We start from the raw sequence: 27,471 nt of genomic DNA, 5'->3' as shown, positions 1-27,471 counted from the left end.
CTGGAATTTTCCAAGCTGTTTAAAGGCACAGTCAACTTAGTGTATATAAACTTCTGACCCACTGGAATTGTGATACAGTGAATTATAAGTTAAATAATCTGTCTGTAAACAATTGTTAGAAAAATTACTTGTGTCATGCACAAAGTAGATGGCCTAACCGACTTGCCAAAACTATAGTTTGTTAACAAGAAATTCGTGGAGTGGTTGAAAAACTTTTAATGACTCCAACCTAAGTGTATGTAAACTTCCAACTTCAACTATATATACACACACACACACACACATATATACATACACATTATACACAAACAATAAAAATCCACTTTCCGCCAAAACCTTCACTTAATTACTGTAGGTCTAATGCATTGATGAATAATTCTAATTTCATATTCCAAAATAATATTTAGTACAAGTCAACATAATTTTTTACAAAGTAAAAACATCTATGTCATGTATGAAATTGTACAATATTCAACATTATTTAGTCAATGGTGTTAATAATATTATCACTGAAATAAAAGGACCTGTAAGAATCTACAATACTATAAATCAAGTTTTTCACATTATCAGTATGTGTATATTATTCTTCCCACCTTTTTTCTAGAGATAAGTTCAAAAACATCACCTCAAGACATATGATAGAACGTCCTCTCTCTCCTTCTCTATTCCACCATCCCCTCTCTCTCCTTCTCTATTCCACCATCCTCTCTCTCCCTCCCCCCTCTTCTCTCTCAGGGCGTGGCACAGCTATAGCCCACTGATAAGACGCAGTCTGTCTGTGCCCCTCTCTGCCCTCTTCCACCCTACACTGGGTTCTAGCCAATATGCATCAAGCAGCAGAATAGGACTCGGACCTCACTATCCAGTCAGTGTTATAAATCACTATACTAAACAGGTTATAAAAGTACAACTGAATGGTTAAGCGCTCAGAGCACTTCTCAATAGCGCTATATGATTGCAATTCAATATTAAAGTTCCTTTTTAACCAGGTTAAATATTGGTTAATATTAGACTAGAGGAAGGCTACAAATTCATAGCCCAGACCTGCTTCCCTTCTGATAGTTAGGGAATGGATTTAAATTGTATTCATAATGACCTTTAGGGCCAGGTATGAGACAATGTACAGAGACGGGTCTACTATCTAGCCACACTCTACTTCTGAATGGCACATTAGAGTAACCAATCAACACTGTGGCATCTACATTTCTCCCATTTGATTGGCTCGTTGGGGACATGGGGTGGGGGGTTCTCTTAACACTGATATACTTCCTTCTTGCGTGAATGGCTCTAGTTGATTGGTTCCTGGGAAGTGGCGGGTCATAATGGCTCCAGTTGATTGGTTCCAGGGAAGTGGTGGGTCAGTTGGTCTGTTTGCTGACGGGAGGAAACTCGTTCTCGTCATCCAGACAGACGGGTCCCTCGGCAAACTCATGTTCAGGGATCACATCCCCTTTCTCAGCCCCTCCATCCTCTGAGTAGCCTGGGAAGAGGATAGAAGGAGAGGAGAAGAGAGATTACAGGACACATCACCAGACTAAGGGCTGTATTCAGTCTATAAAGCTGAAGATTTACAGATTCCACAATATACATTTAAAGGTAATTTCCAATTGAGCCGACATATGCAGCGTTTACCGTGATGCAGTTTCCGCTAAAGCGGGAACATTTCCTTTAAATTTCAATCACGCTGTAAAGCTGAACTTCTGTGATACGGATTGAAAAAAGTCCTTAATCACACAAGGTAAGACATTCATGAAGCAAACCACACACATTACCTGTGAGAGTGGTAGAAGAAGGTGGGGTCGAGGGGAGGGACACAGTGGCAGCGTATGATGGGCTGGTTGACGGTGGGAGGGACCTTCCATCCTCTGACTCCTCCTCTTCCGGTTGTGCTTCCTGTGGCGCCTCATCTCTTTCAAATAGCCTGGAGAAAACACAAAGAGAGCCTGAGTTCACGCACATATACAACCATGCTTAAGCACACACATATACTCACCAGGGTTGGGGTCAGTTCCATTTCAATTCCAGTCAATTCAGAAAGTAAAGCAAATTCCACATTTTCCTCATTGAAAAGCATTGAAATTAATTGGAATTGGAATGTCATTTTGCTTCCTGAATGGACTGGAATTGAAATGGAATTGACCCCAACTCTGAGGCTCACACACACAGAACCCAGTTCCTCACCTGTGTTTTCTGACCAGAACCCAGTTCCTCACCTGTGTTTCCTGACCAGAACCCAGTCCCTCACCTGTGTTTCCTGACCAGAACCCAGTCCCCCACCTGTGTTTCCTGACCAGAACCCAGTCCCCCACCTGTGTTTCCTGACCAGAACCCAGTCCCTCACCTGTGTTTTCTGACCAGAACCCAGTCCCTCACCTGTGTTTCCTGACCAGAACCCAGTCCCCCACCTGTGTTTCCTGACCAGAACCCAGTCCCCCACCTGTGTTTCCTGACCAGAACCCAGTCCCTCACCTGTGTTTACTGACCAGAACCCAGTCCCTCACCTGTGTTTCCTGACCAGAACCCAGTCCCTCACCTGTGTTTTCTGACCAGAACCCAGTCCCTCACCTGTGTTTACTGACCGGAACCCAGTCCCTCACCTGTGTTTTCTGACCAGAACCCAGTCCCTCACCTGTGTTTCCTGACCAGAACCCAGTTCCTCACCTGTGTTTCCTGACCAGAACCCAGTCCCTCACCTGTGTTTCCTGACCAGAACCCAGTCCCCCACCTGTGTTTCCTGACCAGAACCCAGTCCCCCACCTGTGTTTCCTGACCAGAACCCAGTCCCTCACCTGTGTTTTCTGACCAGAACCCAGTCCCTCACCTGTGTTTCCTGACCAGAACCCAGTCCCCCACCTGTGTTTCCTGACCAGAACCCAGTCCCCCACCTGTGTTTCCTGACCAGAACCCAGTCCCTCACCTGTGTTTACTGACCAGAACCCAGTCCCTCACCTGTGTTTCCTGACCAGAACCCAGTCCCTCACCTGTGTTTTCTGACCAGAACCCAGTCCCTCACCTGTGTTTACTGACCGGAACCCAGTCCCTCACCTGTGTTTTCTGACCAGAACCCAGTCCCTCACCTGTGTTTCCTGACCAGAACCCAGTTCCTCACCTGTGTTTCCTGACCAGAACCCAGTCCCTCACCTGTGTTTCCTGACCAGAACCCAGTCCCCCACCTGTGTTTCCTGGCCAGAACCCAGTCCCCCACCTGTGTTTCCTGGCCAGAACCCAGTCCCCCACCTGTGTTTCCTGGCCAGAACCCAGTCCCTCACCTGTGTTTACTGACCAGAACCCAGTCCCTCACCTGTGTTTTCTGACCAGAACCCAGTCCCTCACCTGTGTTTCCTGACCAGAACCCAGTCCCTCACCTGTGTTTCCTGACCAGAACCCAGTCCCTCACCTGTGTTTTCTGACCAGAACCCAGTCCCTCACCTGTGTTTCCTGACCAGAACCCAGTCCCTCACCTGTGTTTCCTGACCAGAACCCAGTCCCTCACCTGTGTTTTCTGACCAGAACCCAGTCCCTCACCTGTGTTTCCTGACCAGAACCCAGTCCCTCACCTGTGTTTTCTGACCAGAACCCAGTCCCTCACCTGTGTTTCCTGACCAGAACCCAGTCCCTCACCTGTGTTTCCTGACCAGAACCCAGTCCCTCACCTGTGTTTACTGACCAGAACCCAGTCCCTCACCTGTGTTTACTGACCAGAACCCAGTCCCTCACCTGTGTTTCCTGACCAGAACACACTCTCCTCCATCCTGTGGGTCAATGTTATAGATGTAGAGATGTCCATCTGATGATGCCACCAGCAGACGAGGTAGCTTCTGAACCCTGAAAATATAGCAAGTAATAGGACTGTAAAATAAAGTGACACACCATCCCGCCCTGCATCCCCCCGCAAACACACACACTTACGTGGACAAGGCGCATACGTTCTTGAGTCCGAACATGTTGAGTCGTACGGTGGCAAAGGCCCGGTCTTGGTGCATCATGTCAGAGACCTGGGAGGGAAGGTAGGTGCTGGCTGCTGTGAACATCTTCCCCACGTAGGCACCCCACGTAGGAGACTCGCCATCTCGACTAGAGACAGGCAGAGGAGACAGGCAGGAATCAATCGCACTGCTCTTCCTGACTGACTACAGAGACAAAACTAACATAAAACATTGAACACACCTGACAACTAGCCACTGAGGACCAGAAAGGGACAAGTCGTAAGACAATCAACACAACAAAATATGGAGAGTAAACAGTGAGTACCTGGGGCTGTGCTGTTCCAGTTTGAAGATATGGACCGTCTCTGTGTTGCTGGAGGCACAGAGGAACTGTGCGTCTGAACTAAAGGACAACGAGCTGATACTCACATACCTGAGACACAGACACACATGGTAAGAGTCATCATCCCCCAAGATACCAAACCTACCACTACAATACCTTGGAATCGTTCTGTAGTCTGTCTACACATGTAGTACCTGTTGTGTCTGTTGTATCTGTGTCTGTCATATCTGTATTCTGTCTACACATGTAGTGTTTGCAGTGTCTGTTCTGTATTATCAGTAATATCTGTAATATCTGCAGTGTATGTAATATCTGCAGTATCTGTAGTGTATGTAGTGTCTAATATCTGCAGTGTCTGCAATATCTGTAGTCGGTCTACACAAACTCAGCAAAAAAAGAAACGTCCCTTTTTCAAGACCCTGTCTTTCAAAGATAATTTGTAAAAATCCAAATAACTTCACAGATCTTCATTGTAAAGGGTTTAAACACTGTTTCCCATGCTTGTTCAATGAACCATAAACAATTAATGAACATGCACCTGTGGAACGGTTGTTAAGACACTAACAGCTTACAGACGGTAGGCAATTAAGGTCACAGTTATGAAAACTTGGGACACTAAAGAGGCCTTTCTACTGACTCTGAAAAACACCAAAAGAAAGATGCCCAGGGTCCCTGCTCATCTGCGTGAACATGCCTTAGGCATGCTGCAAGAAGGCATGAGGACTGCAGATGTGGCCAGGGCAATAAATTGCAATGTCCGTACTGTGAGACGCCTAAGACAGCGCTACAGGGAGACAGGACGGACAGCTGATCGTCCTCACAGTGGCAGACCACGTGTAACAACACCTGCACAGGATTGGTACATCCAAACATAACACCTGTGGGACAGGTACAGGATGGCAACAACAACTGCCCGAGTTACACCAGGAACGCACAATCACTCCATCAGTAATAGGTTGAGAGAGGCTGGACTAAGGGCTTGTAGGCCTGTTGTAAGGCAGGTCCTCACCAGACATCACCGGCAACAACGTCGCCTATGGGCACAAACCCACTGTCGCTTGACCAGATAGAACTGGCAAAAAGTGCTCTTCACTGACGAGTCGCGGTTTTGTCTCACCAGGGGTGATGGTCGGATTCGCGTTTATCGTCGAAGGAATGAGCGTTACACTGAGGCCTGTACTCTGGAGCGGGATTGATTTGGAGGTGGAAGGTCCGTCATGGTCTGGTGCGGTGTGTCACAGCATCATCGGACTAACGCTGTGTGTTACAGGGAAGACATCCTCCTCCCTCATGTGGTACCCTTCCTGCAGGCTCATCCTGACATGATCCTCTAGCATGACAATGCCACCAGCCATACTGCTCGTTCTGTGTGAGATTTCCTGCTAGACAGGAATGTCAGTGTTCTGCCATTGCTAGCGAAGAGCCCGGATCTCAATCCCATTGAGCACATCTGGGACCTGTTGGATCGGAGGGTGAGGGCTAGGGACATTCCCCCCAGAAATGTTTGGGAACTTCCAGGTGCCTTGGTGGAAGAGTGGGGTAACATCTCACACTAAGAACTGGCAAATCTGGTGCAGTCCATGAGGAGGAGATGCACTGCATTACTTAATGCAGCTGATGGCCACACCAGATACAGACTGTTACTTTTGATTTTGACCTCCTCCTTTGTTCAGGAAAACATGATAAAATTTCTGTTAGTCACATGTCTGTGGAACTTGTTCAGTTTATGTCTCAGTTGTTGAATCTTGTTATGTTCATACAAATATTGACGCATGTTAAGTTTGCTGAAAATAAACGCAGTTGACAGTGAGAGGACGTTTCTTTGAGTTTAGTATCAGTAGTGTCTGCAGTGTCTGTAGTATCTGTAGTCTGTCTACACATGTAGTATCTGTAGTGTCTGTAGTGTCCAAACACACCAAGAAAGTTGTGAAGAGGGCACGACAACGCCTTTTCCCCCTCAGAAGGGGACACTACAGGCACTACAGATATTACAGACACTACATGTGTAGACAGACAACAGATACCACAGACACCACAGACATTACAGTCCCCACTTGCTTCGAGATGTCCTCCATTGTTCCTGTACCCAAGAAAGCAAAGGTAACAGAACAAAGTGACTATTGCCCCATAGCACCCTCTTCTGTCATCATTAAGTACTTTGAGAGGCTAGTTAAGGATAATTTCACCTCTACCTTACCTGACACCCTAGACTCACTTCAATTTGCTTACCGCCCCAATAGATCCACAGAGGATGCAATCGTCATCACACTGCACACTGCCCTGGACAAGAGGAATACCTACGTCAGAATGCTGTTCATTAACTACAGCTCAGCCTTCAACACCATAGTACCCTCCAAGCCCATCATTAAGCACGGGGCCCTGGGTCTGAACCCCGCCCTGTGCAACTGGGTCCTGGACTTCCTGACGGGCCGCCCCCAGGTGGTGAAGATAGGAAACATCACCTCCACTTCTCTGATCCTCAACATTGGGGCCACACAAGGGTGCGCGCTCAGCCCCCTCTTGTACTCTCTGTTCACCCATGACGAGACGGCCTACAGGGTGGAGGTGAGGTCCCTGGTGGAGTGTTTCCAGGAAAATAACCTCAACAAAACGAAGGAGCTGATCGTGGACTTCAGGAAACAGCAGAGGGAGCACGCCCATATCCACATCGACGGGACCGCAGTGGAGAAGGTGGTGAGCTTCAAGTTCCTCGGTGTTCACATCACTGATCATCTGAAATGGTCCACCCACACAGACAGTGTGGTTAAGAAGGCTGAAGAAATTTGCCTTGGCTCCTAAGACCCTCAAATTTTTACAGATGCACAATTGAGAGCATCCTTTTGGGCTGTATCACCGCCCGGTACGGCAACTGCACCACCCGCAACCGCAAGTCTCTCCAGAGGGTGGTGCGGTCTGCACAACGCATCACCATGGCCAAACTACCTGCCCTCCAGGACACCTACAGCACCCGATGTCACAGGAAGGCCAATAAGATCATCAAGGACAGCAACCACCCGAGCCACTGCCTGTTCACCCCGCTATCATCCAGAAGGCGAGGTCAGTACAGGTGCATCAAAGCTGGGACGAGAGACTGAAAAACAGCTTCTATCTCAAGGCCATCAGACTGTTAAATAGCCTTCACTAGCCGGCTACCATTCGGTACTCAACCTTGCACCTTAGAAGCTGCTGCCCTATATACAGTGCATTCGGAAAGTATCCAGAACCCTTGAATTTTTAAACATTTTGTTACGCTACAGCCTTATTCTATGCTGAGCACTTGTTGGCTGCTTTTCCTTCACTCTGCGGTCCAACTCATCCCAAATCATCTCAATTGGGTTGAGGTTGGATGATTGTGGAAGCCAGGTCATCTGATGCAGCACTCCATCACTCTCCTTCTTAGTCAAATAGCCCTTACACAGCCTGGAGATGTATTGGGTCATTGTCCTGTTGAAAAACAAATGATAGTCCCACTAAGCCCAAACCAGATGGGATAGCGTATCGCTGCAGAATAAATCACTGACAGTTTCACCAGCAAAGCACCCCCACACCCTTACACCTCCTCCTCCATGCTTCACGGTGGGAACCACACATGCGGAAATCATCCATTCACCTACTCTGCGTCTCACAAAGACACGGCGGTTGGAACCAAAAAATCTAAAATTTGGACTCAGACCAAATTACAGATTTATACCGCTCTAATGTTCATTGCTCGTGTTTCTTGGTCCAAGCAAGTCTCTTCTTCTTACTGGTGTTCTTTGGTAGTGGTTTCTTTGCAGCAATTCGACCATGAAGGCCTGATTTACGCAGTCTCCTCTGAACAGTTGATGTTGAGATGTGTCTGTTACTTGAAATCTGTGATGCATTTATTTGGGATGCAATTTCTGAGGCTGGTAACTCTTAACCCCCTTTGTTTTTACACTGCTGCTACTTGCTGTTTAATATCTATGCATAGTCACTTTACCCCTACCTACATCTACAAATGACCTCGACTAACCTGTACCCGCACACACTGACTCGGTATCGGTACCCCCTGTATATAGCCTCCACATTGACTCGGTACCGGTACCCCCTGTATATAGCCTCCACATTGACTTGGTACCGGTACCCCCTGTATATAGCCTCCACATTGACTCGGTACCGGTACCCCCTGTATATAGCCTCCACATTGACTCGGTACCGGTACCCCCTGTATATAGCCTCCACATTGACTCGGTACCGGTACCCCCTGTATATAGCCTCCACATTGACTCGGTACCGGTACCCCCTGTATATAGCCTCCACATTGACTTGGTAGCGGTACCCCCTGTATATAGCCTCCACATTGACTTGGTACCGGTACCCCCTGTATATAGCCTCCACATTGACTTGGTACCGGTACCCCCTGTATATAGCCTCCACATTGACTTGGTACCGGTACCCCCTGTATATAGCCTCCACTTTGACTTGGTACCGGTACCCCCTGTATATAGCCTCCACATTGACTTGGTACCGGTATCCCCTGTATATAGCCTCCACTTTGACTTGGTACCGGTACCCCCTGTATATAGCCTCCACATTGACTCGGTACCGGTACCCCCTGTATATAGCCTCCACATTGACTTGGTACCGGTACCCCCTGTATATAGCCTCCACATTGACTTGGTACCGGTACCCCCTGTATATAGCCTCCACATTGACTTGGTACCGGTACCCCCTGTATATAGCCTCCACATTGACTTGGTACCGGTACCCCCTGTATATAGCCTCCACATTGACTTGGTACCGGTACCCCCTGTATATAGCCTCCACATTGACTTGGTACCGGTACCCCCTGTATATAGCCTCCACTTTGACTTGGTACCGGTACCCCCTGTATATAGCCTCCACATTGACTTGGTACCGGTACCCCCTGTATATAGCCTCCACATTGACTTGGTACCGGTACCCCCTGTATATAGCCTCCACATTGACTTGGTACCGGTACCCCCTGTATATAGCCTCCACATTGACTCGGTACCGGTACCCCCTGTATATAGCCTCCACATTGACTTGGTACCGGTACCCCCTGTATACAGCCTCCACATTGACTTGGTACCGGTACCCCCTGTATATAGCCTCCACATTGACTTGGTACCGGTACCCCCTGTATATAGCCTCCACATTGACTTGGTACCGGTACCCCCTGTATATAGCCTCCACATTGACTTGGTACCGGTACCCCCTGTATATAGCCTCCACATTGACTTGGTAGCGGTACCCCCTGTATATAGCCTCCACATTGACTTGGTACCGGTACCCCCTGTATATAGCCTCCACATTGTTATTTTATTGTGTTACATGTTTTTGTTTGTTTATTTAGTAAATATTTACTTAACTCTATTTTCTTAAAACGGCATTGTTGGTTAAGGGCTTATAAGTAAGCATTTCATGGTCAGGTCTACAACTGTTTGGCGCATGTGACAAATAACAGTTCATTTGATTTGATCTGTAGTGTCTGTTGTGTCTGTAGTAACTGTGGTATCTGTAGTCTGTCCACACATATAGTATCTATAGTCTGGTATAAACTGACCTCTTCATCCCTCTACGGAACTCAAACAGCCTCTGTCCCTCTGGGATGGTGAACACTCTGATCACTGTACCCTGGATTGGAGGAGGAGATGATCAGACAGAACCATAGACAGAGATCTACACTGAGTGCACAAAACATTAGGAACACCTGCTCTTTCCATGACAGACTGACCAGGTGAAAACTATGATCCCTTATTGATGCCACTTGATAAATCCATTTCAACCAGTGTAGATGAAGGGGAGGAGACAGTTTAAAGAAGGATTTTTAAGCCTTGAGACAGTTGAGAAATGGATTGTGTATGTGTGTCATTCAGAGGGTGAATGGACAAGACAAAAGGTGTAAGTGTCCTAATGTTTTGTACACTCAGTGTATATGTGTGTATATATATATATAGTGAGAGGTACAGTTGAAAGACAGGCAGAGACAACCAGAAAGAGAGAGAAAGGAACAGTCAGACTCACCCTCTCGGAGGCACTGGCCAGTTTTGTTCCTGAAGCGTTGAATGTGAGGGCTGCCAGGGGACTGTCATGGGCTGGGATCATCGTCACCTTGCTCTGAGGAAAACACAGGTCACACATTAGTAACATCATCAACCTGTGACCACTTCAACAGCCGTGACATGCAATGACTGTACTTCATGTACCCAAAGGTATTAAGGCAACTCAACTACCTCTCCAACTACTCTACTAGCTAACCCACAAGCTGCCATTGGGGTCAACATGAATACCCCATGCATTGTGCTGTGCAGACAGTGGTTTGAATAGCCGCTGTGGCAGAAGTCATTTGAATATCAGGTCTTACCAGGTTGTTGGTGTCATAGACCATGATCTCTCCGATGGTCTGACTGCCAGGGTACGCCAGGTAGGAGTTACCATGGTTCACAGAGAGGGCACAGAGACCTGACGGGTTGGAGGGTTTGTCTGTGTTTAGAAACTGAGCATAGTTGAGGGTATGATGAATTGTGTGTGTGTTTGTGCATGTGTGTGTGTGTGTGTGTGTGTGTGTGTGTGTGTGTGTGTGTGTGTGTGTGTGTGTGTGTGTGTGTGTGTGTGTGTGTGCGTATTCAGTACCCGAGGGGTTGTGGGGCGTGTTGAGCAGCGTCTTCAGCAGCTTCATGTCTTTGATGTTGTGGATGTACACTGACTCCTCCAGACACACCACCAGCCTCTACAGGGGAAAGAGAGGGAAACGTTGCTGCAGAGCTGGAAGATGGGATAGGTTTGGAATGGGAGTTGATCTCAGGATTGGTGAGAGAGATTGGATTGGAATGGGGCCTCAATCTGACCTAAGTATACAGTCTTAGAAAAAAGGGTTCCAAAAGGGTTCTTCGGCTGTCCTATGGGGAACCCTTTAACATTTTAGATAGCACCTTTTTTCTAGGAGTGTAGCGGTGAGGAATGGGTTTGGAATAGGTCCATTACCTGTCTGTTGAGTCGGACTGAGAGGATGTTGTTAGAGTAGCTATAGTTGCAGATCTCTGTTCCCCTTTTGAAGTGGTAGACGTTCATACGTCGGGGCATGGAGAGACTGACCACCGCCACCAGACTGCTGGAGAACAACCGCTCCACGATGTACACGTCTGGACACTCCGCTGGTAGAGGGAGGGGAAGGAGAGGGAGGGATGGGGAAGGGGGGAAAAGGAGGGAGAGGGAGGGAAGTTGGAAGGGTTAAATCACATACAAGTGCTAATATAAAACACACTGTGCATAGAATACACACACACACACACACACACACACATACATACCACACACACACACTTTCCATCATTCATTCCATCATTCATTCAAACTAAAACATTCATAGGATCACACACTTTCCTCTCTCTGTGATATGAAACACTGATAAAATACTTGCAGAATGCATTACTGGGAACAGGCTTATGATGTAACACACTGCTCTCTACCATTGTTTACATATGTGGGAGAGGGAGGGCTATGTCAGCTTAGAACAACTTGTTCTCTGGTTACAAGACTACTGTTCAACCATGCTAGTTGACCTGACCACAGCTTATTGGGTGTTTGTTTTGTCCCGGTGCTAGGATACCAGCTTAGTGTTTAACTGTAGCTACCAGTACACACAAGCTATAAGGACACTCACTCACCTCCTTCGTGGATGCAGTCCATCTTGTCCACTGAGGTGACAGAGAAGAGTCTGTAGCCTGACTTAGTGCCCACTGATAGAGAGCTGAAACACAGAGACCCAACTGTTGTTACACATCCAAGATGGCGTCCACTATGTGTGTAGTCTATAATCCACTATAGGGGTGTAGTCTTGTAAACCGCCATAATGGTTTCATCATAATCTCCTCTCAAGGTTTGATTGAAGGTTACAGTTTGTTAATATGATATAACCAAATAGGCTGGATGTTCACTTGTCGTGCCATAATCTAAATAATCATCTACCTTGTTTTTATTCACCTTTATATAACCAGGTAGGCTAGTTGAGAACAAGTTCTCATTTGCAACTCCAACCTGGCCAAGATAAAGCAAAGCAGTTCGACACATGCAACAACACAGAGTTACACACGCTATACCTCTTAAACTAAATGAACAAACAATGGAAAAACCATACAATAAAATCGAATGAGTTCAGTGACAAACAATCCGGGCAGATGTAAAAACCTCTCCAGCATTTGTCTTTTTGTTATCTGTGAGTCCAATATCAAAATCACACAAGTAATTCATGGAAATGAAATGGATCTTTGATTGGAGAAAATAAATGGGAGCTCAAACACTGTAAACTGAACCTCAAGTCTCTCTCCCTATCCTTGTTCTCTAACCGGGACACCTCTATCAACTACTACCTTTACTCAGTGCATTCTTAAATGACGCTACGCTTATGAGCGGAAAGGCTGATTGGACCAAGGCTGATTGGACCACTAAAGGCAGAGGATGTTTTCTAAGGAAAGCCTTTGTACACACTTCGCTTACCAGGAAATGTAGGGGATACATGAAATGCCTCACTACCCACTGAGCTATATATAGCAGTCAGGGGGAAATGAAGGATACACAGTGTGCTGTATGGTCAACACAGCAAGAGTTGACTCAGGTCATGTGATCACCCTAGGCACTTCAAACACCCCTGATAATCAAGCACACTATGGGCATATACAGAGATACTGTGTAGAGAAAAGGAGGGGCAGGCATCTGTCAACAGGTGGAATAGGATGGAGATATAGGATATAGGATCATATTCATTCTAGAGTAGACACTGATCTAATATCACTTTAACATTTCCCCCCTTATGGTTCAGGTTACGCTATGTGGAGGGTGAGCTGATCCTAGATCTGTGCCTGAGGGCAACCACTACTCAGAGTTGAACAGGTGCGTGGTTCAGTGGGATATAGGCCTATCCCAGGCAACATATAGCCTAACTGCTGCTTGTCTTATCTTATCATGTCTGAGGATGATTGAAAATGGCAGAGATCTAACATTAACATGTGTGTTTGACCACCTGGCTGTTACTACACCTGTAACCGCCCTGTAGATCAACAGTCTCTGGCTGCTCCTCTATCACTCACACTCAACTTCCAACATTCATAATGTTACCTAGCATGGGATCCCATACCCAAAGACCCTTTGTCATAATGCAATTCCTACAACCGCCCCATGCATGCAGTGGTGATAGCCTTAGTGCTTCAAGAAATCATGACAGTTCCACAACTCATTGCATGTGTCATCATCGGAGACAAAAAACTAATTTGCACAATAGTCTGCTGCGCTGACCAGTATCTCTACTGTAGGTCAAATCTTGCCTGGATACTTTTCTCTGGCCATCTATCTATAAGCCTTCGTAGTGTGGTGGCGTACTTCACAAGGTACTAACCTATATTTTAGGAACTGTGTTGATGAGACACCATGGGACAATTGTATTAACATTGATAAACTACATGCACAAGTGGGTTAGGTAGGAAGATAGAATTCATACATTAACATATATCTGCTACAGACCAACAGACAGACCATATTACAGCTAGACAGACGCATACAGATTTACTGCCTAGATTATGCAAGAAGAATCTTCTAACAGTGTGACAAGTTGAATACGCTATAACTGGCCCGAGTTGGCAGACAGGGTGCTTGCTTACGTGGTGTCCTGGTTGAACGAGGCGCTGATCAAGCCTTGAGGCCCTCCCGGACCGTCGGATGTCTCCCGTTCCTCCATCTCGTCCACAGTGATTATCCTGTCCTGCTCCACTGCCCTAGTTCAGTGGCCTGTGTTCGGATCGATCACCCCGAAACCCAGCTCCTCTACACACGTATGCGCTTGAGATTAGTTATTACAATGTAATACATGCTATACAAATTGGAAATTGATGGCTTGAATCCTGAAACTAAAAGTATTTGCTGTTTCTTCTATTTTAGAACACGGCGCTTGTATTCTGTTTTAACCCTAACTTCTAGAGTTAACAGGAGGCAGACAAAAACAAAAACAGCTGAGGGCTGGATGCGTCACTTTTGTGCCCTTTTCTATTGGCTGGTTGGAACTTGGAGACTACCTCTGCACCACTCAGATTGTCCAACCTTTTCAAAACATGTATCTGATTGGGTGGATTCGATTATGCTGCCGTGCGGCACTGGGTAAAGGCCTGGTACGTCATAGGTCGAAAGCGGGGAGGGAGGAGCAGGAGCGCCCTTCTCAAATCGAACAGTATGTGCTGCTCGGTCATTTCGTCTACAAGGCAGCATGGTGCATCGTCCAGAAACATACAACATATATTTTCAATCAAAATTAATGTTTTAATTTTCTATCTCGTTTTCATTGGTAAAGCAAATCACTTGTGCATGTGAAAACACAGAATCCTACGCACATCGGTTGTGTCAACTGTATGTGTTCAGGCAGCAATTCATTAATTTCATTGGGAGGCAATACACACCACTGCGACTCATCTGCAGGACTAGGTTGCGTAGCATTCATTGTGTGCAGTGTGTCGCGCGTGTTGGATTTTTTCAATTTGTGCTTTGCTTTGACTTGTGTGCGGTACCAGTAGTAAACCACGGAAGACGTTGCTAATGTGTACAATTATACTTTTTGTTGTGATGCGGCATGTATTGTGAAGACTAAGTAAAATATATACCGTATGGCAAGAAGGCCCTGATCGCACCCACAGCATCATTGCGAAAATAGTACGCAGAAAAAGTTCAACATTCACCTTCTGCTACCATTTCGTTAATCTGTCTATGCATACAATTTGATGCATAGAGGTACGATAAATCCAATGCATGTACCACACAGAACGCTCTGCAATGCAATGCTGCAAGGCAAATACAGCGTTCCATTGGAAATTAATGTATTTCTGGTGTACCAAATCTCGATGATGCTGTCAGTGTGATCAAGGTGTAACACTCAGCGTTACTCCACGTGCTCCACGTCACTTTGTTTTGAGCCGATTTCGTCACACCCGGGAGACAACAACGAATGCAATCAACTTTCACCCGGTGCAAAACACGCATCCTCGGTCACCCGTCCGAGATTAATCGAATCTCCTCATTTACAATAAAACTCCCCCGAAAAAGTACAGAGAGAACCGCCCATTCTAAATGAAACGATTGCGATTATTTAATTTTACCTTCATTCTGGGCACGAGGAATTGTTTTGATCGGTTGGAGTGTGCTGCATCAAATGGATGGACCCATCGAATGTTTTGCTGACCATCTTTGACACATCTTTCTATGTGAAGCTTTGCAGAGTAAAAAATAAAATAAAAAATAAAAACATTTGCAATTTGCACAAAAGCTATGCATACCAACAATGTATTTTACAAATTCCTTGGCTGATCAATCATGAAACATAAATATAATCCAATGGCACTGCCATCTATTGTTTATTATAAACCTGAACTGCTGAGGCATAGCGTGCAGACATTAATCTAAAACAACAATCTCATCCCAAAAAATATTCCTATATTGAGATGTATTTGAATAGAGGATGCTCCACCCACTCACTGTTCATGGGACATTTTGAATAGGAGACTATCGGGTCCTTCTATCCGCTATCATTTTAATAATTTTCCCATTGACGTCATGATTTCCGTGCGTTCCCCTTTAATGTTGCCAAGGGTTACGGCTCACATGTCAGAACGAGGCGAATTGACGTCAATGACGGCTAGTGATTGGTCCTAAACCCGTATCCGGTGGGGCAGCGGTCCAAGGATTTGGAAAGTCGAAGGGAGAAATTTGTTACGCTTGTGGAAATAACATCCAAAACCGAGTCAGTGACGAAGGGCTCGGTAAGAATTCGCGGGTTCTTGTAAGTATTTACATGCTTCGTCGTTGAAAATTGATGTCCTTGCAATTGCGGGATATGTAGCCTCCGCCTCGCATTTGTTTATGATAGAGCTCAAGATGGCGTCATTGGCAAGAGGGCTTTGCAGGCCTAAATGCCAACTAGTTAGCTAGATTTGATATCAATCAATAAATTTTTTGCAAGCTAGCTTCGTCATTAGTATGTTTAAGTTAACTAACTAGCTAACGTACCAGTAATCTGCGACCAAACAGCGATGTGACGCGTACTAACTCTAGTACCTAGTTAACTACGTATTAAAGGCCTAACTTAGCTAACTAGCTTGGTCTTGAATGCTGTCATCGGTTATGCTCCCTGTTTGTATTTGAAGGCAATAGCTAATATAGCTAGCTAACTAGCATCGTAGCCAACCAGCGTTTGCTTTATACTTTTACCCTTCCAACTGGTAAACGTTACTGCTCCAATCAACGTTTTTTTTGACATCTCTCATATTATTCCAGGAGAAAGTTCATAAGCAGTAAACGCCAGAACAATAAGCATCACTAGATAACAGGACATTCAAGAACTGTCTGAAATCCTAGTCAACATTAGCTCGGCTAGATATTTCGTTTATTAATGCTTGATATAAATGGTTGTTTCTATCATTTGTATCCTCATGATCTGTCTTAGAGTGATGCGACTGAACAGTACAATGTAACCCTTTGGTGGAGGACTTAACTTTACCAATGCAATAGATCCTGTCTTTAGTAGTAAAGCAGCATGGCGTGCTTGCTATCTGGCTCCGTCTTTGATAATCTACTTTGTTAGATTAGGAATGACTTGGTGCTATTTACTGTTTATGATATACAGTAATCCTGACCTCTGCATTATGAAACTGATAAGAAATGTCAGATGACATCAAGCAAGGATACAGTGGGTTTACCACTTAGTAAGATGTAATCACATCATATGACCACATTTCCATCAAGCATCCCTGCAACACCTCTCTTCACTTTATTTCTGTCTCACATGCGCCCTCATTTTAGAAGACAATAACAACCACATTAGAAGAGCATTGTAACTCTTTCAGAAAATGATAGAAGTAACCATCCAAGTTGTCTCTCTCCATCTCTAGTTCAAAGGTCAGATTTGTTTACCAGGTCGTAGCGGAGCAGGAGCACATCGTGATGGCGTCGAGCAGTACGAGCAGTGAGGAGGAGAGGAGTCTGAGGGAGTGTGAGCTCTACGTGCAGAAACACAACATCCAGCAGTTGCTGAAGGACTGCATCGTCCAGCTGTGTACCTCCAGGCCTGACAGACCCATGGCATTCCTCAGAGAGTACTTTGAGAGGCTGGAGAAGGTGGGTAGGGTGGTGTGTATGCGTGCATCTGCGTGCGTGCATGCATGCGTACCGTCTAGCTGTGTACCTCCAGACCTGACAGGCCCTTCCATGAAAGTAGTTTTATCATTGTAGTGCCTTTTATATTGTAAAGCATTCCCCTGCCAGCTGATTGGATGTTTGTGACCTCGTGCAGGAGGAGGCCAAGCAGATCCTAAACCAGCAGAAGGCCAGCAGCCGTTCTGACTCCAGGGATGAGGAGGTGTCTCCTCCCATGAACCCCGTTGTCAAGGGTCGCCGGCGGAGAGGAGCCATCAGCGCTGAGGTCTACACAGAGGAGGACGCTGCATCCTATGTCAGAAAGGTGAGGAAACGCACACAGGAAAAAAAGGAAATCACCTTCAAACACATGGCTCTACTAAAACAACACAGCATCAACAAAACACAGTCACTCGGACTGGCCCACAGAAGACAGTCACTCGGACTGGCCCACAGAAGACAGTCACTTGGACTGGCCCACAGAAGACAGTCACTCGGACTGGCCCACAGAAGACAGTCACTCGGACTGGCCCACAGAAGACAGTCACTCGGACTGGCCCACAGAAGACAGTCACTCGGACTGGCCCACAGAAGACAGTCACTCGGACTAGTCCCAGGGATGCTTGGCTTTGGATCACACTACTGTCTGTAAGCAAACGAGTGATGCGCTTTCGGCGCAATACTGGCTGTATCCAAGGCTGTATCCATCGTTCACATAGCAACAGAATGCAGCATGCTACTGAAGAGAGAAGAGACAACCAATTTGCTAGTTACAGCATCAGCGCCTCATGAGCTGTAACCAAAAAACAACTGGCATTTGAATAGTTTGAGGTGAGGGAGAAAGTGTGGTGGAACAAGAATCGTTAGCATTGAGTAACGTTATCTTGCTAGCTGGATCGAATTCTCCATTAGCTAGCCAGAGAAATATTGAGCAACATTAGCCAGCTTAACTGATCAAATAATTGAGTTTATGATGTGAAAATTAGCTGGCTAATAAAGTCAGACAGCTAACGTTAGCTAGCTAACGTTACAACATCAGATGAGCTAACATTAGTAACCTAACCAATTCGCTATAGTATTAACTGGTATACGACTCCTTGCCGTTTCTCAAGTTATAACACGTTAGTTGCTTACTGGATCCTGGGAATCTGTGTGAAATGTTGACTAGTTAATTTGCTAACGAACTAACTACGATCTGTGAACTAATGTTTAACCTCTACAGTATGTGGTTAATTTTCAGAAAGAGAGAATTAGGTGAAAATGAGGCGTTGCTTGTTAAACAAGTGGATTCAGGGATCAAGTGTAGCTGGAGTTGGGCCTGGCTTAAACTGGATGCCACTATAGAGGTGAAAGAAACACCACACACTTTCTCTATTTCTCACCTTTTTCAATACAGCGGATAAAAAGGGGTATGCCAGGTGTACTCTCTGCCTGAAAGAGATCAATTATGCCAACAAAGGGTATCTTGCTCTGCTGGCACATTGTAGGACATATGTCCACAGGCAGAAAATGTAATAATGTGCAGTGTAGCCCAAAGATATTGCCTTTGTTGTGTTGCACTTGACAGTAACACGTGTGTGTGAGTGAAGGGGATTATAATTTTTTTTTACTCAGTGAACGTTATTTTTGCACACATGTAGCCTTGTGTACTTGATTGATGTCTACTATAAGTGGCCTCTATAATAGAGCAAAAATAGCTGCGTTTTTGTTTCATTGTATTTGTTTTTTCCCCAAGATGTTTTTTCCCCAAGTGCAATATTTATGTGTGTGTGGTCACAAGCGTTCTATTATAAAGGCTCTCATGTCTAACTGCAATATAAGTGTATTGTTTTTTCTTAAGACTTGTGTCATTTGCAGTAAAGTCTAGGCAACAAATAACATTGAATTGCTTTCTTTACCTGAGTTAGGTTCACATTAACCACTTATTTTACACACAGAGACTGATCATGTAGATCATATTCTTTGTTGTTTAATTAGTTAAAACCTGCATTTCCTCCTAGCAGGGATACATTTTTTTTTGCACTGAAACATGCAAAAAAAAGTCACCTTTTTGGGCCCTCACCAGTTTGCATCCCTGACTAGTCCACAAAACACAGTCACTCAGACTAGTCCACAAAACACAGTCGCTCAGACTAGTCCACAAAACACAGTCGCTCAGACTAGTCCACAAAACACAGTCGCTCAGACTAGTCCACAAAACACAGTCGCTCAGTCTAGTCCACAAAACACAGTCGCTCAGACTAGTCCACAAAACACAGTCGCTCAGACTAGTCCACAAAACACAGTCGCTCAGACTAGTCCACAAAACACAGTCGCTCAGACTAGTCCACAAAACACAGTCGCTCAGACTAGTCCACAAAACACAGTCGCTCAGACTAGTCCACAAAACACAGTCGCTCAGACTAGTCCACAAAACACAGTCGCTCAGACTAGTCCACAAAACACAGTCGCTCAGACTAGTCCACAAAACACAGTCGCTCAGACTAGTCCACAAAACACAGTCGCTCAGACTAGTCCACAAAACACAGTCGCTCAGACTAGTCCACAAAACACAGTCGCTCAGACTAGTCCACAAAACACAGTCGCTCAGACTAGTCCACAAAACACAGTCGCTCAGACTAGTCCACAAAACACAGTCGCTCAGACTAGTCCACAAAACACAGTCGCTCAGACTAGTCCACAAAAGTGTCCTCTACTTAGTCATTTATGGGCTGGCTGGAGATCTTGTGAATAGCTTGGGTGAAATGCCTAATCTTGGATGCGTTTTGTTTTCAAGGTCATTCCTAAAGACTACAAAACAATGGCTGCCCTGGCTAAAGCTATCGAAAAGAATGTGCTTTTCTCTCACTTGGATGACAACGAGAGGAGGTATGTTGTTAACAGGCTTTGATTTGTCTGTAAAGTTTGGTTGTCAATGAGTTTATCAATCCCACTGATCAAGTCACAAACTTTAATATTTTTACAAAAGCTTAACAAATACAATCTTTATTCGCAGTGACATATTTGATGCCATGTTTTCAGTTACCTACATCGCTGGAGAGACTATCATTATGCAAGGTACAGTAGGATCTTATTTTTCTTTAGATTCAGTGGAAATTCAATTAGACCTGAATGTCTTTTTATTCCAGAGAAAATATGAACAATATCCTCTCTTCCCTGTCAGGTGATGAGGGGGATAATTTCTACGTCATCGACCAAGGAGAGACGGATGTACGTCTCTTTGATGTATTTTAGGAACCAACAACACTCTTTTTGCTTTTGCACAATGACTCTCGTGTTAACACACACACAAGCGTTCCATTTAAAAAAAAAAAAAAAAAAAAAGACAGGCCCCCAAGTTGAAAGCTTGTCTTGTTTTTCCCCCCCGGAATATGACAGGCTTACTTTTGCAACTTACTTTTATTTTTTGTCATCTGTTACTTGGTTATTCAGATTCCTGTTATCTAATACCTTAGCATGCCTACTCTCATAGAAATAGGATTCTAATTAGATGGCCAAACCTAATTATTTCTACACAATACAAGAAACGGCATAGACATAGAAACGACATAGACATAGAAACGACATAGACATAGGCAGAAACGACAACATCTAATAGAGACAGTATTTTACTAACCTTACCTGGTCTAAATGTCTAAACACCCCCCCACACCTTCCTGCCAGGTGTATGTCAACAATGAGTGGGTGACCAATATCGGGGAGGGGGGCAGCTTTGGAGAGTTGGCCCTGATCTACGGGACCCCCAGGGCTGCCACCGTCCGAGCCAAGACCAACGTCAAACTGTGGGGCATCGACAGAGACAGCTACAGGAGGATACTCATGGTGAGCCTCGCCCTGCTCTGCTATGACACTTCACCTAACTGACCCAATTTGTTGATTTACCTTCAATACTTTTGGAATAATTAACGATGAGTAGGGACAGGTGGAATTGCTATGATTTTTATAACTGCTGGATTTAATGAATTGAATATACAGACAACCAATGTTCCCTCTAAGCTGCATGCGCGCAGTAGCCCAGAGACTGTCGGCACAGCTCCCCCGGGACTGCCGTGCAGAAATATCAGCCCACAGAGAGAAGCACTAGATTGAACTTCTCTCAACTTTCTAGAGCAGTGGTCACGTCAATCTCCAAGGCATTCCTAGTTGATCGGCAAACATTTCTGTTAAAAACCCAATGATAAAGCCTTATGTTGATATTTTTAAAAATGTGTCTCTGGCTGGCGGTAAGTGCACCTGATTCAGCTGTCCTATGCGCCGGGTAGGCCAACTGTTGCCATTTTGAACCATTTCATGTGTCTGAAGATACAAACTCTGCCTTACCAGCGTGCCTTGAGAGCAAATCAAATGCACGAAAGGTCTACCGCTGGCCAATCGGATGGCTCAGATTACAGTGTGCAGTAACATAGCTGGCATAAAAGAAAGCTACAGCAAATTTTATTCTGAGATTTCTAAATGTTTAAAACCATGGCTAGAGAGAGACTGTCAACAAGTACAGCAAAGAGATGCTGTTTTTATGAGTGAATTGATGTTAAATTCTTACTCTGTACTGTCAACACTTTGTATTCAACACTTTTATAAGCCATAAAATGCACGTTCTTCCTATTTCCACTCAGTGCTACAACAAGCACTGCAGCAGTAATGAATGAGTAGGAAAGTAGATAGGCTTACGCTGTTATTATTAGCGTCTTCGGTATTATTTAATATTAAATAATATTTCACTTTTCTCATAGGAGTAACAACATGAATTTGTGCATAAGGCAGAAATAATGCGGTGTGACTCAAGTTGTGCCATCAGCTGGAAGACAGGGACCCTTTTGGTCAGTGTCAGTGGAGGAAAGGGAGAATGGAGGGATGTTGAGATGCAGACCCTCAGTCTGCTGCTCTCTTCCTCTGCTGAGACTGACCATCAGATGCAGGCACCATCAGCCCAGTAATAAAAAGCAAATCATTTTAAATGTGAAGCACAGCTGAGTGAGCATACAAGTAATACAACAACGGATCTATTACTGGTGTGGTCATATAGCCTACCTCAAATTTTGAAATATAATACCAAAAAATTGCCCAAACAACAATGCATTGGCAATTCAAGCAAAGCTAATATGCGGTTATATTGTATTGGGCCTATAGCATACTGAGCAACCTCATTGCTACAGTACTGTTTATAATTGGTTAATGTTGCATAGGGTTGTTTTTTTCGTCACGTTAAAAACATCTGAGCGTGCATTTTGACTCAAAGTGATCTTGACTCAAAGGTTGGTTTACCACTGTTCTACAGTTTTCCCTGCTAACACTATCAATGTTTCCCTTTACTGTGGCAATTGTGATTCGAATCAATGCATTATTAGCCATTTTCAATGCAACATAATAAACTATGCAAGAGATTTAGTTGTAGGCGGAACGCATCTGAGTAGGTTTCTATTGCATTGACACACACGACTCAGCCCGTGCTTTACACAGACCGGTGTGGCATAACCAATCATAGCTGCAGTAGGTCTATATGCAAATAGACCGTTGCAGTATATGGATTTGTGCCATATTTGAACTGGACTGTGTTTACAGCATGAGCGGTCGTGAGTATGTACGCTTGTTTTGAGATCAAAGCGAGAGCTGCATGTAGCCACGTGTGCACATTTTCTTCATATCCGTTGCTAGTTAGTGAGTTATTAGCCCAGTTATAGATCATTTGTAGTCAGTAATAGGGGAGTGATTGCTTCCTACAAGAGCACAAAACGTGTACATTTCTAGACCTCTTTGAAAAGCTATTCAAGAAAAGAGCTTTATTTTATTTATTTTTTGTAAATGGGCAGTGTTGTATTTTGACACCGGGTTGAATGAGCTAAGTAGCTAATAGGCAGAGGGTAGCATAATTTGTCTGATTCTCTGTAATAATGGTATGGGAATAATAATGCATTTTATTTTGTAAAGTGGTTTCTTTCATCAAGCAAAACAACAGTATTTCAGTCACCTCCATGTCTGAAGGACAAGTAGATAAACAGGTTAATGTCAATGCCTGCATGTTTTTTTTTTTCTAAAGTCTCATGGAATGTAGGCCTACATTGAACACCACACATTGGCTGCTACTGTATGCAAAATGATAGAACAGCTTTTTCCATGTTGAAATGCTATGGCATGCATTTTCTCTATTGTTTTTGATTGTAGGCCACTCTGGTAGGTCTACTGTACATTATGATCAAATAGCCTACCTGGCCACTGTTAACTGTAGTTCAAAGGGTGTACAGCCTTAGTGTTCACTGTAAACACGTGCTGGAAGTTGTACAGAATTTTCACTACCGTCAAGTTTTCGCTCAGCAGACCTGAAATTTGCTCAGTGCCGTAAAAAATTGGAGGGAACATTGGAGACAACTACAAAAGATTAGCCCTATGAGCAGCAGATACATGATGGCGTTTGAAGGCTTACAACAAACGTCAGAACTCGGGAATAAACATTAGGATTTTTGTTGTTTACAGGGCAGCACTTTGAGGAAGAGGAAGATGTACGAGGAGTTCCTCAGCAAAGTCTCCATCTTAGGTAAGGCTCACTGTTTCTTCTCATCTTTGACTTTTCCCCTGTAATAATAATGATTATAGCAACTTGCATACAGTGGCTTTCAAGATGCTGTTCATTGCCGGAGGGGTTAATAACCCTTCCTCTACCACCTAGCTGTACTGTACAGTTGTTTCCTTTTGGTTCAGTATTGTGATGTTACATCTTGTGACTCCACCCCCTCAGAGTCTCTGGACAAATGGGAGCGTCTGACGGTGGCTGACTCTCTGGAGCCGGTGCAGTTTGATGACGGACAGAAGATCGTGGTGCAGGGAGAGCCTGGCGACGAGTTCTTCATCATACTGGAGGTATGCACATCACACTAAAGTACCTCCCCGTTTCACTCTGTTTCAACACCTTTTCTCCCTACTGAACACTACCCTGATGTTGGTGTTCTGTAGGGTTCTGCAGCTGTGTTGCAGCGTCGCTCTGAGAACGAGGAGTTTGTGGAAGTTGGGAGGTTACAACCGTCTGACTACTTTGGTAAGAAGAACCTCCTCAGGCATCAAGTTTCTTTCTAGATTAATTTGTTTATATATGCACTATTTAATCCTGAATCTCACATTTTAAGGTGGTATGATAAATAAGCACAAAGCTCTAACCTGAGTTGTGAAGCCTCTCACATATGGAGGTTATATTTAAATTAACCAGATTTGTGAAGCCTGTTTTGTATTGAACATGTACTCCGTTCCTCCAGGTGAGATTGCCCTGCTGATGAACCGTCCCCGTGCTGCCACTGTGGTCGCCCGCGGTCCTCTGAAGTGTGTGAAGCTGGACCGACCGCGGTTTGAGCGTGTCCTGGGACCCTGCTCGGACATTCTCAAACGCAACATCCAACAGTACAACAGCTTCGTGTCACTGTCTGTCTGAGGGGTTTCCCCACCTCCTGTACCCCCTAATCCCCTTTGTAACCCCAGAACACCTCCTGTACCCCCTAATCCCCTTTGTAAACCCAGAACACCCCCTGTACCCCCTAATCCCCTTTGTAAACCCAGAACACCCCCTGTACCCCCTAATCCCCTTTGTAACCCCAGAACACCCCCTGTACCCCACCCCCTAATCCCCGATGTAACCCCATTACACACCCACTCCCTGTACCCTCTAATCCCCACCCCCTAATCCCCAATGTAACCCCATAACACACCCCTCTCCCTGTACCCCCCACCCTCTAATCCCCTTTGTAACACCATAACACACCCCACCCCCTAATCCCCTATGTAACACCATAACACATCCCCTACCCCTGTACCCACCCCCTAATCCCGGATGTAACCACATAACGCCTCCCCTACCCCTGTACCCACCCCCTAATCCCGGATGTAACCACATAACGCATCCCCTATCCCTGTACCCACCCCCTAATCCCGGATGTAACCACATAACGCATCCCCTACCCCTGTACCCACCCCCTAATCCCGGATGTAACCACATAACGCATCCCCTACCCCTGTACCCACCCCCTAATCCCGGATGTAACCACATAACGCCTCCCCTACCCCTGTACCCACCCCCTAATCCCGGATGTAACCACATAACGCATCCCCTATCCCTGTACCCACCCCCTAATCCCGGATGTAACCACATAACGCCTCCCCTACCCCTGTACCCACCCCCTAATCCCCTATGTAACCCCATAACACATCCCCTACCCCTGTACCCACCCCCTAATCCCCTATGTAACCCCATAACACATCCCCTACCCCTGTACCCACCCCCTAATCCCCTATGTAACCCCATAACACATCCCCTACCCCTGTTCCCACCCCCTAATCCCGGATGTAACCCCATAACACATCCCCTACCCCTGTTCCCACCCCCTAATCCCGGATGTAACCCCATAACACATCCCCTACCCCTGTACCCACCCCCTAATCCCGGATGTAACCCCATAACACATCCCCTACCCCTGTACCCACCCCCTAATCCCGGATGTAACCCCATAACACATCCCCTACCCCTGTACCCACCCCCTAATCCCGGATGTAACCCCATAACACATCCCCTACCCCTGTACCCACCCCCTAATCCCGGATGTAACCCCATAACACATCCCCTACCCCTGTACCCACCCCCTAATCCCGGATGTAACCCCATAACACATCCCCTACCCCTGTACCCACCCCCTAATCCCGGATGTAACCCCATAACACATCCCCTACCCCTGCACCCACCCCCTAATCCCGGATGTAACCCCATAACACATCCCCTACCCCTGTACCCACCCCCTAATCCCGGATGTAACCCCATAACGCCTCCTCTTTTAGAACCAGGGTCCACCAATGCAATTTTGCTTCAATGTCACTTAAAATGATCTTCCATTTGCTTTGACTTTTTTTTTACTCATCTAAATGTTACGCTACCCATCACCTAGCTATTATAGTCACCTATAGGAGCACAGTTATGTTACAGTTTAAATGTACCAAATTCATATGGTATGCTTTCACTGCATTCACTGAAATCTAGAATTGTTTTCCTCTAGTTTAAACACGAGCAGTGATTTAGTAGGGGATTGGCCGAGGTTAGGACAGGCCATTGATAAGATGGGACAATCAAACGTAACATGGTGAAGTAAGAGTCCATGCTGAATATTGTTCAGATATTTTTAACTAGTTCGATTCCAATAAAAATGTGTCAATGTTGACATCCTTACAAAATAATTCATAAAATTGTACTTTTTAGAATTACAAGAATGCTGGGAGCATAATGATTGCATCTAATTTCTTACGTAGCTTCCATGCAATGATAATCAATGGTTATCCTCCATTGTTACTGTACATTAAATCGCAGACATTTTCACATTTTCTCATTGTTTCCATTGATTGGTCCATCAATCCAATTCACTGTTATTTTATCTAGTTTGAGAGTTTGTACAACTTAATGCAACCAGAAAGTTTTCTGTTGGACAGCTACCAAACTAGTGCTAAATGTTAGTAATTGTTTTGCACTACTCGGAACGCATAGAAGATTCTTATTATGTCAGAAGCAGTGGAACTCAAAACAGGAAGTATCACCATGTTAACACACCTCTGATTTGTTGGTACATTATTGGCTACAATAGGGGGGGAAAAGATTATTAAATGGTTTTCAGTATTCAGCATTTTTCAGTATACACCAAATAACTTAATCGCTATGTTTTTAAACAGAATTATTATTGTAGTTATGACAATTAAAGTTATTGTTATCTTTATTGACTGAACAAACTAATGTTATGGCTATGGTTTGGAATGATGGTAAAGTTAAGTATGTTTAAATGTCTTTTTGTAAATGCTTATTTTTCCATAAATTCTATTTTAGGTGTTCAGTGCCACAGTGTAAATAAATGCTTATTCTTGTCAACCGAAAAAACAGTATGTGACAGTCATGGGTTAACCTCTTAAAAGTAGGCGAAAGGGCTTTTAAAGTAAATAACATAAATCTGAATTGTAGATGGTTTTAAGACTTAATTATTTATGTATTTGAGCGCAAAAGTTAAAAAGCGTAAGAAAGCATCCCAACTGTGGTAATTC

At 44.9% G+C, this 27,471-nt stretch overlaps 2 protein-coding genes across 3 annotated transcripts; one reads left to right on the top strand and one right to left on the bottom strand.

Annotated features, from left to right (window-relative positions):
- Positions 1 to 206: 206 nt before the first annotated feature.
- On the bottom strand, positions 207 to 13,984 carry LOC120046812 (WD repeat domain phosphoinositide-interacting protein 1-like). Its single transcript, XM_038992336.1, has 12 exons — positions 13,908 to 13,984; positions 11,922 to 12,004; positions 11,239 to 11,408; positions 10,888 to 10,984; positions 10,619 to 10,716; positions 10,279 to 10,371; positions 9,818 to 9,888; positions 4,252 to 4,359; positions 3,910 to 4,074; positions 3,718 to 3,825; positions 1,773 to 1,921; positions 207 to 1,480 (listed from the first exon to the last, which is right to left on the bottom strand). The coding sequence occupies exons 1-12, from the start codon at positions 13,982 to 13,984 to the stop codon at positions 1,359 to 1,361; spliced, it is 1,341 nt and encodes a 446-aa protein (XP_038848264.1). The 3' UTR covers positions 207 to 1,358.
- A 1,939-nt stretch (positions 13,985 to 15,923) lies between these two features.
- LOC120046811 (cAMP-dependent protein kinase type I-alpha regulatory subunit) lies at positions 15,924 to 27,385 on the top strand. 2 transcript variants are annotated; one of them, XM_038992335.1, is made up of 11 exons: positions 15,924 to 16,069; positions 17,203 to 17,403; positions 17,579 to 17,746; positions 20,198 to 20,289; positions 20,417 to 20,478; positions 20,585 to 20,631; positions 21,085 to 21,243; positions 23,890 to 23,950; positions 24,152 to 24,273; positions 24,367 to 24,448; positions 24,663 to 24,835. In XM_038992335.1, the coding sequence occupies exons 2-11, from the start codon at positions 17,230 to 17,232 to the stop codon at positions 24,833 to 24,835; spliced, it is 1,140 nt and encodes a 379-aa protein (XP_038848263.1). In that variant the 5' UTR covers positions 15,924 to 16,069; positions 17,203 to 17,229. The 2 variants fall into 2 exon arrangements, with proteins under 2 accessions (XP_038848263.1, XP_038848261.1); XM_038992333.1 differs by having other exon boundaries at positions 15,925 to 16,069; positions 17,178 to 17,403; positions 24,663 to 27,385.
- The last annotated feature ends 86 nt before the right edge of the window (positions 27,386 to 27,471 follow it).

Source organism: Salvelinus namaycush, chromosome 4 (assembly GCF_016432855.1).
Source record: "Salvelinus namaycush isolate Seneca chromosome 4, SaNama_1.0, whole genome shotgun sequence".
NCBI classification, from domain to species: domain Eukaryota; kingdom Metazoa; phylum Chordata; class Actinopteri; order Salmoniformes; family Salmonidae; genus Salvelinus; species Salvelinus namaycush.
Note: the sequence above shows the minus strand (reverse complement) of the source record. Positions and strands in the feature narration are given on the sequence as shown.